General features: G+C 41.2%; 1 protein-coding gene across 1 annotated transcript in view; it reads right to left on the reverse strand.

Annotated features, from left to right (window-relative positions):
* The window catches only part of LOC135220749 (phorbol ester/diacylglycerol-binding protein unc-13-like), a 1,290,517-nt gene that overhangs the window by 639,718 nt on the left and 633,343 nt on the right, over positions 1–17,456 (reverse strand). The window contains 2 exon segments of the mRNA XM_064258201.1: positions 14,659–14,829; positions 14,931–16,062. Of these exon segments, the coding sequence (XP_064114271.1) occupies positions 14,659–14,829; positions 14,931–16,062 (1,303 nt within the window).

The raw sequence follows: 17,456 nt of genomic DNA on the forward strand, positions 1-17,456 counted from the left end.
GTTGACTGCTGGCAACCAAGACTGCGGAGGGAGCTGCGTTGTGTGTGGTGGTGGAGTGGGACGGGCTGTGGGGACCCCCGGGTGTGGCGGCGGCATAGGTTGGGGTGATGAAGTCCCCAGCGTGGTAGCGGTGTCAGCAGGTCAAGGAAGCCCACAGGTCTGTCTCTTTCTGATGGGTCCCTTCACATGTGGGGATTTGTGGAAACGAGATGGCAGATAGGAAAGAGAATGCTGCTAGTGTCTCATCAGAAACAGCCTTTAGTAAAGTGCTTCATACAGATCTAAAAGGTCCTTTTAGGTCTTATATTTTAAGCAAATGGCAAGAAAGATGGACTTCTCTTCATCTTGCCAATAATAGAAAGTAAAGAAATATTAGAAATAATATATTGCCGCGGCCTTCGTCTCTCCAGTCTGATAGGCGAACAGAAATAGTTTTAAGCAGACTGAGGATTGGGCACACTTACTTGACCCATCAGTTTATTTTAGAAGGGGGCAGCATCCCAGAGTGTGCTTGCGGTGGCGAGATGCTAACAGTGGAGCACATTCTGGTTGCTTGCCCCAGATATTTTAACCAGAGAGAGATATCTTAGGGGTAAATCCCTTTGTGATATTTTGGGAGATGAAGCAGATATTTCTGCTCTCATCTCCTTTTTAAAGTCTATAAACATTTTTAATAACATTTAATTATTTTTTATCTATCACATCGTAGATATATATATTTATTTATTATGCATTTTCTTCATTCATTTCTTCATTAATTTCTCATATGGTAATTTATATATGAACCACTTTCTTCATACACTTATTAACTCAATTATAATGTAATTTATTTACTCTCCATTACGGCGCTGAATGGCTTCTTTGGCCCCAGTGCCTGGGCTTTTGCCCTAAAACTCATACATCCATCCATCCACAGGTAGCAGAGTCGGCAGGCAGAGGAGGCCCACAGATGCAGCAGCGGTGTTGGTGGGCCGAGGAGGACTACAGGTGCTGGTGTCAGAAGGGCAAGTTGGTCCACAGGTGTGGCAGTGATGTCGGGCAGGCCGAGCGAGCCCCAGGGGGGGTGGGGGCACCGAGCAGGTTTACATATGCAGTGGTGGTGTTGGGAGGTTGCCTGGGGACTTGCAAGTGCAACAATGGCGCTGGGGCAAGAACTGAGGAGTTATCTGGCATCTCTCGGGTTGAGGCAAAGGAGGCTGTGACATCGGATGGACGTTTCTGGACTGCCACCTGATTTTGTTGGCTGACCAGCACCCGGCTACCCGTCCTCAAAAAACGCTAAAACACGCTAGGAAGCTGTGCCATGAATGAGCCCATTAATGGCGTCAGCGTCGTCCTCGGACTGGAGTTTTCAGAGACCTAAACTGTGGTGCTGTATTGAGTCTACTAAAGGTTCTCTGAAGGTGAACGGCCGTAATTAGTCCATTATAGGCTGGGCCTAAACACTGTGTCACCGACTCTGGGAGGTCACCAGTTGTGAGGACCAGAGAGTAAGACAGGTAGTTGGGTACTGATAATTTATTACAGACGAACTGGATTGACACAGACAGGTGAGGACAGAACCGTAGTGTCCGTCACGCACGCACGAACAAACATAACAAAAAGGGGCAGGGCCCCCGCTGTGAATGTGTTTCTTCACAGACGAAAATACATGAATAATATTACATAGAGGGAACAGATTACCGACATATATACATCAAAAGAAAGGGCATAAAATGCTCTACAGAATGGGTAAAGGAACAACGTGGCTTGATGATGAGATGCAATAAAAATATAGAAAAAGCGTTTTCCTTACAGTAGCACCAAACTTAAAGTGCTGTTTCGGGACTTTTAGTAAATTGGGTAGTACTGACTACCTGTGAAAAACATCATGCTATGCCTGGAAAATGAGAGGCATGACACTAGCTACCCTGGGCACTTATAGCATGACATAATTTATGCTGTAAAATGCAAAATGCAGGAAGGAAATGAGTTTGTTCACGTGATGTGAGTTAAAGATATATTTAAAAGGAAAGCAATCATAACAGCAATTTTATGATCACTATTTGTTATCAAAGGCAGACTATTGTAAGCCCTAGTGCTGGCCTAGTTAAATTCATTAGTAGGAAAACTAAGAGTTTAATTTTTTTCTCTAAGGCAACAATTTCTGGAGTGGAGTGCAAGTCCCATGGGTGATGTTCCTGCTCAAGGATAAGGGTGAAATTGAGTACAGTCCCTTAATTGTTTGTGAGAAATGCAGGGCTTCTAATTTATTATCTCGTTGATTACTTGATTGTTGAATTGTTTTAATTTTGTCATGTCAATAGGAAGTGAGTCCTTAGAATCAGTTTCAAAATTACGAGAAAGTGACTAACTCGCCATCCCATGTCTCCCTTATCAGTCGTAAACGTCCTTCTCTCGAGAGATATCAACCGAGACGGATGCTGGGTGGGGAGCTCCAATTAACTGCTTTTCCGTGTTTCCACTTGGGAGTGAGTTGTGAGTGGCATGCAATTCTGTAAGTAATCTGTGTTAATCTTTGCCATCATTGGCCCAATGTATAGAATAACGTTTGCCGTAATAGTGGAGTGGCTCAAAATCGCACATATGTATATTTTTGTTTGGAGATGGCAAATGCTTGCAAGTTTTTCAGGAATCTCATGGCCGCATGTCCACGTTTCTAGATGTCCGTCACTTAAGTGTGTAAATATGAAAGTAAATTATTTAGTTTTGAAATAATATTGTAAAACCCAGACATGTTTTAGTCAAGTTGCCCTTGTGCACAGGCTGGAGCCTATCCCCCTAAGGTAGGACTATCGGCCAATTAACATCAGGCACAAACTGGTAAGTAAGTCGCAATATAATTCGCGATACAGAGAGTTTGTGGGGTTTTTAAGATGTTTGGAAATTAGGTTAAGTTGTTGGGTGGTAGCCTAACTTTAAAGAAAACTTTATGCCTTTTGTACTGCCTCAAGAGTATTATTTTTTGAGTGGTGATGTAACTTTATTTTGTATGGAACCATACCTAATAGGTTGAGGTGAATGTAGAATTCAGTAGGTGGTACTGTGATCAGTGAGAATGTTTACCAAGTGAATGCCATTTGTTTTATATACCTTTGATAAGAAAGGTGTTATTAGTGTCTGCAAGTCTTTCTTTTGTTACACACAAACAGTATCAATGTGGTTATAGTATAAACCTACGTAGAAAATCATTACCCATCCACCTCCTTAGAACCTGCTACTGTAAATTCAAATGCACTTGATATATAAATTTTGTTTGTTTGTTGTTGGTGTGCTACAAACACTGCAGTTGGTGGCAGCCTACCCAAAGTGTATTAAATTACATATAATGAGGAAGCTGCAGAAGAGATTAATACAACACAGAGTACATATCTAGTAATAAAATTAAACCGTTTTACAAACAACCCCCCCTACAGTAAACTAAGAGTATTCACAAAACAGACCACAGAGTAAGATTCACCCACCTACATTTAATATCGAATAATATCCAATTTTGTATACACGAGTGAAGAGATAGAATAAATAATTTCTATTCTTCTTATCTTGGATGGTCTAATAAAGTAAAATTAAAATAAATAATTTCTATTCTTATTATCTTGGATGGTCCAATACAGTAAAATTTTCATATCTGAAAACTACTATTTAGAAACTTGCAGAAATTCTACTAATAAGCTTGACATTACAGAATCAGTGAAAAATCATGCACAAATAAGCATCGAGACTTGTAAACCAAAGGGTGGCCACCATCATCGTTTTACTGTATTTTGAAAACCGTCCACATTCCAAAATGATACATTCAAGATTTATTTCTCTCTTCTGAGTAGGCAAAAGCACAAATATACACTAATGAAGCTAATGTTTGTCTAGTATATCACGTCAGAATAAATTTTCCAAGAAAATATAAATAATTCTAATTCACGTCAGAATAAATTTTCCAAGAAAATATAAATAATTCCATGTTTGTCTGCATTAGACAAACATGGAAGGATTCTGGTGTCAGTAGCATCTTAACTATCAAATACACACACATACTATGTATATACATTGATTATAGTACAGACTAATAGAGCCAAGGCCCTGTCGGATGAATGCAAGGTATGCTTACAAGCAACAATCAGATTTAAACTCAAAAGTTTTATGCAAAAGTTAATTGTCAACATGTTCCTCCCGTATTTGTAACAAAATATACGTACTGTATAGAAACAACCTTGAAAAAATCAATCCCTTATGGCTTTTATCTCTTAAACAACATACAATTCTGTGGAGAGGTAGCCTAACTTGGTTTACCCGCAAATACATTACGTAATGTATTTTTACAGATATAAAATGTGTTTATAAGAATCCCTCAAAGTCACTGTTGTTTATGCTGTGCTTAAGTTGTCTACGACAGTTCTTTGGCATGTGTTGTTCATTATTATATTAAATAATAATAAATATAGTATATAAGAGATGGCACTTATGAGTTGTTACACATGACATAAGTTTGGTAACTTTGTAATTCACTTGACAAGCATAGCCTGTTACAGTATGATTGACTGAAAATCAAATTTGTTCCACAAGCACAGCCAACTAAAAATGCAATTTCCCCAGTGAGTAAAGACTAGTCATATTTTTTTTTAAATTCATTTAAGGAGATTGGTTTACAGAGGAAAAGTGGTAGGCCTACTGTTATTTGGGAGGTTGAAAATACAACTCGCCTGAGACATGATACAGCATCATGAATATGCTTAGGGATCAAAACATTATCTAAGAGGTTATCATTAATCTAGTGTTATAATGACCACTGAGGTAAACCTTTACTTTAGTTGCATGGCCTCATTCCTGACAGTCGCCTTTTAGTTAGGGCACATCTCCCTGTGTTAAGTTAAGTAGGATTTGGTTAGGTCAGGACCTGGTATTATGGGAATGGCTCTGTCTATTTTTTCCCGGGATGTACACTAGTGTTGCACCAACCCCTATTTTTTTTTTTGCCATACCCCTAGGTTAGGTTAGGTTACTTCTTTCAAGGAAATTTTCTGCAGGTAATTTGGTAGTCTGAAACTTAAAGATTTTATTCTTCAAGAAGATTCAATGGTTAGATTTTAAGATATGGCAACCCTCGTTTTCAGGGAAGTTCCATTAGTCTGTTACGGTTCAGGGATAACGCTTATCGGGCACCAATAACCGGATAGCGGCGCATTATGGCGTCGAAAATCGCAGATTTTTTGGCACTAGACAAGCTCAATAAAACCGGATTGCTGATAACTGGGGACTGCCTATCATATGTCTACGGCTATAAACTCTGATGCTGTAGCATAAGCAAAGTATCCCAAAATACTAATGTGCTTAAATCATGCTTGGCTGTTACTTCTCACCAGCCATCAAGCTGAACAACAGTAATTCTTTATTTCTAATTTTTTATTATTAAGATCTTAAAAAATTACGTCTACTATAAGTATTTCACGTTTTTTTACTTAAACCTTTTCCATTCTTTCCACTTGTTTCTATATACTGTTATGGATGAATAAAATACTCTTCTATGAATAAGGTTATCATTTTGAGTTTCTTTGTTTGTGCAAGAATGTTATGCCTGGAATTTTTTACAAATTTCACCAAAATGAGACTGGACCTTCTGTGGAAGAGTGCTCAGATCTTCCCCAATTAACAAACCAAAAACATTACACTTAATTGCAACACATTTTGACAACCAGATTTAATTACTTCTACATAGGAAGCCTGTAAGATGTCATATGAATTTGATGTGAGCAGAGGTATGCATTCGCTGAATGCGCTTTTTTATTTTTATTTTAGAGTTATTTGTTTAGTGACTTTCTTTTCTTCACTGACATTTTTTAATACTATCCTTTTCCTCAGTTTCTATGCCACTTGCTTCTAGATTGAAGATAAAATCTTGAGCAAGGTGTCCTTTCTCCTGTGGGCTTGAAGTTAAAATCTTTCATAACATTTTTGTGAAATTTAACTAAACTTTTTAGGCAATCTCCTAACAACTGGACAAACACAATGTCCTTATCGGAGATATTAAGTGTGATCATGAGGTCAAATACTACTATCATGAAATAATTAAAAATGACCCTACCGAGAGCAAAACTTAATGTGACATACTGCAATACAAATGAGTCCCTAATATCAAGAACAAAAATGACAACTTGAGCGATGCTGTAGGAATGGAAAATGTGCAACACCATATCTTTGAAAGTCACAAAATAAAAATGAAGTTGACAAAAATTCATATACAATAATCAAAACACATCTGCCTCTACAAGTTTGCAAATCTATTACATATTTACACTAAGTTGAAACTATGAATATGTCACTTTGGTAAAATATATGTCTTACATTTGCTTCCTATTTTAATTAGTATGACTTTGGTAAAATATATGTGCTACATTGTCTTCTTTTAATTCTTAGACTGTAAAAAAATCAAATGCTAACAATATTCATCATAAAAAAATACATAAAGATTTTCTAAATGAAAAGGTCAATCCAGATATCCGCTGATATAATTTGATATTATCTAATAATACTTCAATTGACTACAAACCACTAACCTCTAGTAAAGCAATGTACAGTACATGAGCAAAAATTTAATGGTATAATAATGGTACATAAATAGTGAGAAATTAGTGCTGGATTTTCATACCAAAACTAGATTTGTTCATAGGTGGAACAAACCCTTGGTCTTAACAATAGGATGATCTTGTGCCAGCTGGAAACCAGTTAAAAACAATCAAAGATCTGTGGCATCTGGCAACTCATGCGTATAATAGGTGGAAGCTGGTCACCGATCAGGCATAGAACCTCATGACGTGCTAGCCTTTCTTTGACCGCCTTGGAGAGTAGTCGCTTATGCTTTCCTCACAAGCTGGTTGCTTTGTTTGCCTGTGATTTCTTTTTTGTTTCAGTGTGTGTGTGTGTGTGTGCTTTGTTGTTATCATGGATCTCTTCAATTCTGCAAGTCCTCGTCAATGCGTGTCTGGGCATTCAGGTTTTCCATGCTCCAGGTTTTTGTCTGCTACCATTGCAGATCCCCATACAACTTGCAGCAGGTGCCGATCTAATTTTTGTACAATTACTAATCCCTGCCCTGAATGTCATTTCTGCCCTAAGTCACAGTGAAGGGAATTTTACAAGAAGGATCATTGTAGAGCTTCTACTTACCCTTCTTGGGAGGGTTTTTCACTTCCTCATTTGGACGTTTCAGCTTCCCTCTCTTCCAGAGGCGGCCCCCCCCTGCTTACAGTTGTACCACTGTCTCCTTCCTCTTCTTCTATCGATTTGTCGTTGGAAGTATCGGGAGTTGCACAGGATGAGATTTTCTTTAATGTAGTCCCTTCTTCCATGGGTTCTATTGTCCTTCCCAATGGGGAGGAGGCTACACCTTCTGTTTCCTTTATTTCAAATTCCAAATCAAACAAGATGGTGGCTGTTTGGGCGTCTGCAGGCCTACGGGGTTCCCCCTCCTTTGATGGCCTTCTGTCACCTTTCCTGGTGGCTCATACTCCCCCGTCGGCCCTATTAGCAGTCCTCCCACCTCCAGGCCTACATTACTTTAGCTCTCGTGTGTTGCCTCCTAGTGGGACGCCTGTGTCAATATCGATGCTTACTGGGTCAACCTTTATCACTCCCCCAGTGTTGCCATTTGAGATACTGTGATGTCTCTCCCAGCATCCTCTCTGCCAATGACGTCAGCTGTGGTGGTGTCTCTTCCCTCCGTTGCTGTGACATCATCTCATTTGCCTATGATGTCATCTCTTCCTCTCACTGAGCCATTGGGGACATTGTTTCAAGCTATGTTCGAGAGGCTGAACTTTACTTTTTGAGTGAGGTATTCTGATCTCTCTGGCAAGAAAAGTTGTAGAAGGAGTATTCTTTCCCTCCCCCTTTTAGCAGATGTCGTAGGGAGAAGGTCTCTCCCCTTCTTCTGCTCCTTTGTCTCCTTTTCTTCCTCATCCTCAAATTAAATGCTAGAGAACGATGGACTTTGTGGCGTCATCTTCTGCGAGTGAGAAGAGCGCATTGCCATCTTCTTGACACGGCCGTGTCTCCCCCTTTCAGATACATGTACATGCAAGCGAGAGGAGTGATTCACCGACTTCTCTACATGGCCATGCCTCTCCCTTTCATGTACATGTACTTGCTGATAGGAAGTGATTCGCCGACTTCTCTACATGGCCATGTCTCTCCCTCACATGTATGTGTTCGTGATGATGGTAGATTTGCAAGTCAGAGGAGTGGTTCGCTGTTTTCTCTACACGGCCGTGTCTCTACCTTATGTATATGTGTTCATGACCACGGTATTGGGAGTGATAAGAGTGCTTCGCCGGCTTCTCTACACAGCCGCGTCTCTCCCTTACACGTACATGTTCGTGACAATGGAGGTGTTGTGAGTGATAAGTGCTTCGCCGGCTTCCCTACCGCCCATGTTTCTCCCTTACATGTAAGTGTTCTCGATCATGGAAGTGTTAGCCCCTTATCTCAATCATGGCTGTCCCCCCGTACGTGTTCCAGTCTGTTGTAAAGAAGATAAGGCTCCGATTAAGAAGCCAAAGTTACCTGCTATGACAGTGTCTCCTACACCTTCTAAGGATTCTTCTCTCTGCAACGTTGCGGTTGACAGCTGAGTGTGAGGCTACTAAGGGCAGCAGATGGTTTCTTGTTCTCCTTCCAAAGACCGGGACCATGTATGTGGTTCATCACAAGAACACATACGTGGTTTGGATTCAGACTATGTACAGGTTTCTTTGCATGGCCGTGTAACAGAACCCTCTGCTTCAGGATCTTCAATGATTAGGGGCTCCACTCCAACCAATGGCTGGGAGGCATGATGCCCGGCTTTCTAGGGAATCCTCTCCAGTGCAGTTAGGAAAGGATGAGGATCCTTCCAAGCTGCCTTCTTCGCATTGTTAGTCTCCTTTGCCAGAGCCAGAGGAGGGAAAGAACCAGGAGTTTCTGTCTTCTTTCTCTGAGGTTGCTTATCTCATTCATGAGTTCAATAATCTTGGGTCTAGAACACACTCAATCTTCTATTACCCCAATGGGTATAGAGGCCCTACTAGGCCCAAGGCAAGATACTAGGGCTTTGTTTGAGCTTCCCTTGTCAGGGCATGCTCAGTCTATCTTACAACATGTTAATGCTTTGGTTTCAGACCGAGATGGCTCTCTATGCTCTAACAGGTCCTCGAAGTTTCTTCCTCCTCCTCTCTTGTGGCATAGGAAGTATTATTCCACTAATGTGATTCAGCTGATGTCCCGTCATCTTAATACAGATGTGATCCGACTTGACCTAGTTTGACCCTGGATCAGGTTAGGTCTGAGGGTCCATTATAGAGGCCCTACTAGGCCCAAGGCAAGATACTAGGTCTTTGTTTGAGCTTCCCTTGTCGGGACATGCTCAGTCTATCTTGCAACGTGTTAATGCTTTGGTTTCAGACTGAAATGGCTCCCTACGCTCCAATAGGTCCTCGAAGTTTCTTCCTCCTCTTCTCATGTGGCATAGGAAGTATTATTCCACTAATGTGATTCAGCTGATGTCCCGTCACCTAAATACAGATGTGATCCATCTTTAACCTGGTTTGACCCTGGATCAGGTTAGGTCTGAAGGTCCAAGGTCCATATTTTCAATGCAAGAGGCCTTGGCTATGGAGGCTACTGCTTCTTCCATCTTCCAGACTGTCTCCTGGCTGGATTTGTGGTCCACTGCGGTAGCCAGGATAGCTTTCGATCAAGCAAAGGGAAGTTTAGTCAGTTCTTTCTCCTTTGTAAGGCTATTGCAGTCTGGTGCTAAGGTCATTTCACATCAAGGCCACCTTAGTGCAACTGTGTGGGCCAACTTTCTCTTAGCCAGGAGGGATACAGCCTTGTCAAAGGTGGTGGGGTCAGTAGATTCAGAGTCCTTGTCAGCTCCTTGAGTCAGCTTCTTTTCCCAAGAACTCAGTTGGAAGACGCAATTGAACGGCAGCGAGCCGATACCAAGGATAGGCTAGTGCATCAGATGGTACCCACATTGGAAGCTCGTTCTCATCCTCCTCCTCTCCTACCGCAAAGGCAGAAGACGGTCTTCTCCTGTCAAGTCTTCCAGGCGTTCAACTTCTGTGAAAGTTCCTCAGTCTTCTTCTCCATCAAAGTCAAGACACCAACAGCGTCCCTTTCAATCCCGTCCCTTCAAAGTTGGGAGGGGCTCTAGAAGAAGGGGCAGAGGGGGTCATTCATAGAGTGGGTGCCTCTCCTTCTCCATTGCCACAGGTAGGGGGATGACTGGTAGGCCATTGAGCCAAATGGCAGTTGCTTGGAGTGGAGAAATGGGTAGCAGATGTTCTTCGGGTACGGTATCTACTACCCTTCGGCTTCTCTCCCCCTCTCTTGGACAGACACTTCTCAATCTGACCTCACGGTTCCCCAAAGTATTTAGCTTTTTGGGAGGAAGTGTTGCAGATGCTAGACAAAGGGACAATGGAGGAAGTGCAGTGTCCTCCGGGGTTTTGCAGTCGGATTTTCCTGGTTCAAAAGGCTACAGGCAACTGGAGATGAGTGATTAATCTTTCCACCCTGAATCATTTTGTAAGGAGGACAAGGTTCAGGATGGAGACGCCCCGGACAGTTTTGGCAGTGATAAGAGACAACTTCTTGCTGTCAATAGACTTGAAGGATCCTTACTTTCAGATTCCTATCAACACTTCATCAAGGAAGTTCCTTCATTTCAGTCTAGGAGAGCAAGTCTTCCAGTTCAAGATCGTTTGCTTTGGATTGACTACAGCCCCTCAGGTGTTTACGAGGGTCTTTGCCCTACTTGCAACATGGGCTTATGCTGAAGGGATTTGGCTGTTGAGATACCTCAACGAATGGCTGGTCTTGGCAAGCTCCTAGGAGAGACTGCTTTAAGACAGAGATTGCCTTCTTCAGCTTTGTTGGGAGCTGGGCATAGTAGTAAACCTGGAGAACTCCAATCTGGTTCCCAGCCAGAGAGCTCTCTACCCGAGTATGGATATAGATACAGCAGCATCAAGGGTTTTTCCGTTGGACTAGAGTTTGGAGAAGTCCCGGTTGGTGGTGCACTTATTCCTGTCACAGTCTGAACAGCCAGCTCACCGGTGTGGCAGGTCCTTCAAGGGATTTTGTCTTCTCTGGAGAAGCTGGTCCCTTACGGTCATCCTCACCTCCGGTCTCTGCAGTGGAGGCTGAAGGACGTCTGGTCTTCAGCGGGGGATACCCCTCTGCAGAGAGTTCCTCTGTCAGAGGAGGTGAGGAAAGACCTTTGTTGGTGGTTGGACAACCAGAATTTCATGGTGGGAGTCCATCTGCATTCACCCTCTCCAGACTGTCTCCTGTTTTCAGATGCTTCCATTGACGGTTGGGATGCTCATATGGAAGATCTCCTTGCCTCGGGCATTTGGAGTGTGGAGGAGAAGCTGCTTCATGTCCACATTTTGTAGTTAAAAGGAAACTTTCCTTGGTCTCCGGGATTTCCATCTGAAGGTAGAGGGCATTTTGATGTTGGGCAATACTACAGTGGTTGCCTATGTGAACAAACGGGGTCTGGTGTCTCGCCAGCGCCATTCGATGTCAGTCGAGTTGCATCAGTAGGCGATCGACAACTCGGTGGAGCTCTCTGCCAGGTACATTCCAGGGAAGAGGAATGTGGTGGCCAACAAGCTGAGTTTCCCTCCGCATCAGGACGTGGCAGACAAGCTTTTTCACGCTTGGGGAAGGCCTATGCTAGACCTCTTCACCACTCACTTCAACAGGAAGCTGGAGGTTTGCTGTTAAATGGTCCCGGATCCTCTTGCTCTAGCAGAGAACGCCTTACAGCATCCTTGGGACAATCTTGAGGTGTATGCCTTTCCTCCATTTTGCCTGATCCGTCAAGTTCTGAACAGAATAATGAGTTATTAAAATCTCAGGATGACCTCGGTGGCACCTCTGTGACCTCAAGCAGAGTGGTTCCCGAACCTTCTGTCTCTTCTGTCAGAGGTTCCAAGAAAAATTCCCCCATGGCGACGGCTTCTCTCCCAACTTCATGTGAAAAGGTTTCACCAGTCTACTAGTAGAGTCCCTGTCTCTTCACGGCTGGAGACTCAAGTATCTCCTCCGAGCAACAGGGTTTTCTCAACAGGCTGCAGGACGGATGTCCAGCTATCTCAGAAAATCTTCATCAACAGTTTACCAAGGGAAATGGACAGTCTACTGTGACTGGTGTCGTCAATGGGGTCTCTCCACTCAAGAGCTTCTGTTCAGCGGATAGCAGATTTCCTGATCTTCCTCAGGGATGAGAAAGGTCTTTCTCTTTCGGCTATCAGAGGCTACAGAGCAGCCTTGAGCTTAGTGTTGCACCTGAAAGGCACGGATATCTCTTCATTCTGGGAAATCTTGATGTTCAGAAGTTTCAGACAGTCCTGTTCTCCATGGAAACTCAAGCCTCCTGCATGGGATTTTTCTCTAGTCCTGAGAAGTTCACTTGAGCTCCATTTGAGCCCCTATGTTGGTCAACAGACATGGATCTGACTCTAAAGACAGTTTCCCTGTTGGCCTTGGCTTCTTCAAAAAGAGTTGGGGGGCTTCATGGCCTAAGTTATGACGTTAAACACACTAGGGGTTGGCAGTCTGTGGCTTTCGAATTTGTTCTGGAATTCGTAGCTAAGACCCAGAATCCCTCAGTGCATGATGACAAATTTGCCTGGTTTTCCATTCCCTCACTGAATGACTTTGTGGACAACGATCCGCAAGAGCTCTTGCTTTGCCCCGCCAGAGAACTGCGATGTTATCTGAAAAGGACTCGTCACCTATGACCTACATGTCATAGACTCTTTGTTAGCACAGGCCAGTCCAGAAGGGAGGTGTTCAAGAACACTATTTCATTCTGGTTACGTGAGACGATTAAAGAGGCTTACTCCTCACTTGATGGTTCTGCCACTGAGTCTGTGCAGGATAGAGCACATGACATCAGAGGTGTAAGTTCCTCTCTGTCATTTAAGAAAAACTTGTCTGTTCATAGAATTTTGAGCACTGGCTCTTGGCTACATCAGTCCACATTCACTTCCTTTTATCTAAAGGACGTTGTCCACAGGTCTTTGGACACTTTTTTTTTTTTTTTCTTGGGTCCGGTGGTGGCTGCCCAACATGTTGTGTAATTCACCCAGTGCCCCCTATGGGACAGTTTGTATCTTACCTAAGATGATTGTGTGGAAGAGAGAATGAGTGAGTTGCCTGACCTCTTTCTTTCTCTTTTTTCCTTTCATCTTCCTACAGGTGAGTCGAAGAATAAACATGTCATATGCTGGAACTGGTCTGATACAGGTGAGTAAGGTGATCATACTGGTGGCAGGTTTTGCATTGTGACACTGCAATAGACAAATCTATTTAGTAGCAAAGGCTCTTCTCTCTAGTAATGGGAGTGAGGAGTGGTGAAAAACATCTGTGGCTTACATGGTTCATTGCTTGAACAGGCAGAAGTTTTTCTTTTGTTCCTGGAATGCAATGAGTCTGGCCATATATCATTGTTTCAACCCAGGCAGCTAATTTTCTAGATATCTGATTGTCTATTTTCTCAAAGACTTGGACCCCCTTCTTTAGAACTCATTCTTCTAGGAAGGGTGGTCAGGTGAGTTAACTCCCAGCCGGTTTAGGATACTTGTACCTTCTTCTAAGGATAAGTCTATCCTATTGTCAAGAACGAGGCTTTGTTCTGCGTATGAACAAATGACAAATTTTTAATAAATTTGTATTTTTCATAAGTAACAAACCTGAGGTCTTAACATTTATTGCCCACCTCTATCCACCCCTCTCCTTTTTCCTGGGTTGGGGGAAAGACTAGAGGGTCACAAGGTTTAATGCCTGGTCATGACCAGCTTCCACCTAGACCTCGTATACACATGAGTTGCCAGATGCCACTGATTCCTTGTTTTACCATCTTTGATTGTTTTTAACCAGTTTATAGCTGGTGCAAGAAGATTATCCTATTGTTAAAACCTTAGGTTTGTTATCTAAGAGAAATACAAATTGATTGAAAATTTGTCATATTGAAATAAATATTGAAAAAATTGTAAGAAACACAAGACCTGTGGCAGTGCATCTCGAGTGAGCTATTTCTCTCCTGTAAATTACAAAAAAGTAGTAGCCTCCTTGATATCTAGGAAAGAATACTGACACATGACCCTGCAACTAAGAAAAATTTGTTCTCTACAGAAAGCTACATGACATGTAGCAACTGTAATGAATATTTCTTAACTTCTTCCAACTGATTACATGACTGTCTAAAAATGAGTACATTGTTATGCACATAACTGTTCAAAAATAGAAAATTATACAATGTAGTGGTGCATCCAATTATAACCTGCAAAATTGTTATTTTTCTAGAGTCCAACTTCAGAAAAAAGCATTAGAGTACTAGAGAGGAATTAGTCGGAAATTTACAATAATTTTTTGGTATTAAAGTGCATTAGCACAAGAATATATCTGGGAAAATGTTTCACAAGTACTAAAGAAATCCTATCTTTTCTGTGTTTCCTAGCTCCATGCTAATTTTTCTCTCAAAAATCTGATCTCCTAAACATCTGTACTTGAACAATACTTTTGTTCAAAGGTAAGGCTGTATGCATATGAATATATATTTATAAATATTTACCCCATCAAAAACTATAGAATAAATAAGATATATTTTCTCACCTGTCCATAAGAATCTTGATCCATTTCAGGTAGGGTTCTTAACGATCTTTGTTCAGCGTCATCCAAAGGCATTTTATCACTACGAACACTCTCTTGTTTAGGCAGTGGTCTTTTCACTGATGGCTTTACTTGCTGCTGTTGCTGTTGTTCCTGCTGTTGTTGTTGCTGAGGCTGTTGTTGTTGCTGTAGTAACTGTTGCTGTTGTTGCTGCTGCTGCTGCTGTGCTGCTGTTGTTGTTGTTGAGCCTGAGGTTTTTGAGTTGCCAGTGGAGCTACAACACCAGCACTCTTTGCAGCAGCTGCTGCTTTTGCAGTGGCAGCTTTGGTCGTTTGCTGAGCAGCAACATTGGCCTGCTGAGCTGCAGCAGCTGCAGTCGCAGAAACTTCTTTGACTGCTGTGTTAAGAGTATCACTCATTTTGGACGTAATACCAGACATGGCACCAAAGAAGCCACCCTTCTTGTTCACTCCATCAAAAAGACCAAACCCACCAGGCGTTGACTTTGTTTGCTGTTTTTGTTGTTGAGCAGACTTTTGCTGGGCTGCTTGTTGTGCTGTTGGTGGCTTGGTCTGTGAAATAATTGGCTGCATTAATGGGCGGCTGGACTGCGTTGTGGTAACTGTAGTGGTGGTTGCAGTCGTAGTTAAAGCAAGACTTGTAGTGGTAAGTGTGGAGGGAAGGGAAATAGGCAGCTGAGGTAGCAGCTTATTAAAAAGACCTCCCTCAGATTTCTGTTGTGTGGTTTGAGTGGGTGCCACATGGTTACCCAAAGGCTTCGTGGTGATGGAAGTTGTAGAGACGAGAGCTGTACTTGAGGCTTTTGTAGTGGTGATAGCAGAAGTAGTGGTGGTAAAGAAAGAGGCTAACGTAGTAGAGGCTGCTGTTATCATTTTTGAACTGTCCAGGCTTTTACTGCCATCTCCCTGGACTTCCGCAGAAGATTCCAAATGTTCATTACTTCTGTATATATAATTATAGTTTTCATTGTAAACAGTAGTTTCATCATAATAACCACAATATTCATCATTCTGATAATAATTATTCCATCCTTCATAACCATAATAACCATAGTAATCAGCGTTTTCACCACTCTTATCATAATTTTCTGCAGTGCTATCATAATTTTCTGCAGTTTTATCATACCCGTAATACTGATTATAAACATACTGCCCATACTGATCATACACATAATTCTCATATTGCTCCCCTGCATAACCATCATCATTTTTATCATTGTAGTATCCCTCATCTTTATTGTACTCTTTTTCTTCTTGGTCATAGTAACCGGTCCTATATTTTTCATCATACCACCCCCCTTGTTCATTATCATAACCCACATCCGTTTGGTCATCTTTTTCCTCTTTCGTGCTGTATTCGCCTTGGCTCTCTGACACAGGCACACTGCTGCAAATAAAAGGAGAATGGTGAGTACCCAAAAGTAATTAATAACAGAAAAATCTTGGAAATAAAGAGTAACAACAACGTTAAAGAAAGCCAAAGTAAATCAATCAGTAATCCTGCTCAAATTTTTGTCAGACAAATACTGGAAAATATTTCAACATTATAATATTTAAAAATAAATTCTACTTATTAGGGATTCCTGCTGCAAGAAAATCATATTAAACCTGTAATTAAGTATGATGCATTTTTAAAAGCACTATATCAGATTTCACTAAGCAGAAAGATTAACAAAGGTCAGGAAGCTACATCCTATTTTACTGAAACATGTTACAAACAATTCTACACACAGACAGACATGATAGAATATTTTAATTGCTTTAATACAGGCTGGTTTTCTTTATAGCTTTATACAATACCCTTCAACAGAATATCAATATATATTGCACTGGTGTAGATTCCACAGGAAGCATTTAATATTCCCAGGTAAGAACAAATTTACCTATACTCTCTTAAGACAATGGATACTGAATGATACTACAACGTAAATAGAGAAGAATAAATGGAAATAATTATGGAAATTTTAAAAATGATCATTATTACCTGCTTCAATGGAATTTGATAAAGTTTCAGTATTTTGGAAAATTCAGATTAGTGACAAGTTTTTTATACCTACCTGATGGTGATTGTGCATAACCTCAGAGCAGCTGACTAAAACTTACTTATCTCGTCCCACATAACACTAACAAATGCTCATGAATAAGATCAAGGCTCCAATCTCCTCAAAGCTGTGAAGTGCTATGGTTTAATCAGAAAGGGTTGAATATCTCAGATACCTTAAGAAAATATATCCTTATGCATTTATTTGATTTTATAATTTTCTAAATGTTAGGATAAAAATTTTCATGAAATAGTATTCTTTTATGAAATCATAGTTAGCTTTTAGTAACCACAAAATTATATACAGAATCCTACACTTCACTGCAATTTTAGTCAGAGCAACCCTTTACTTTCTAACAAGCAAATGTTAGTGATAAGGGTAATGCATCATTGCTAAATCACAAGCTCTTCCTCCATCAGCATGTGTGCTACTAAAAAACAATATGGTTGCAGATTCAGTTCAAAAATTGGGAGTGGGAAAACTTCAGTGCATATATAAGGAACTCGTTTGGATATTCAACCAAATTTTTAATTATAATAAGGACCATAAAACAGAATATTGATTTCTTGTGTATCAAACTACAAATTCATATAAACAAATTTAAAAGCTAAGCAGCAATTTAAGTTTACAAGAATACTGTAGGGTTTATACGAGAAGCTTCTTCATTAAACTATGCTACTGCAATTATTTGGCTACAAACTACAGAAGGCTGAGTGTGTGCTGCTGGAAGAGTGGTGAT

Source organism: Macrobrachium nipponense, chromosome 2 (genome assembly GCF_015104395.2).
Source record: "Macrobrachium nipponense isolate FS-2020 chromosome 2, ASM1510439v2, whole genome shotgun sequence".
Lineage (NCBI taxonomy): Eukaryota > Metazoa > Arthropoda > Malacostraca > Decapoda > Palaemonidae > Macrobrachium > Macrobrachium nipponense.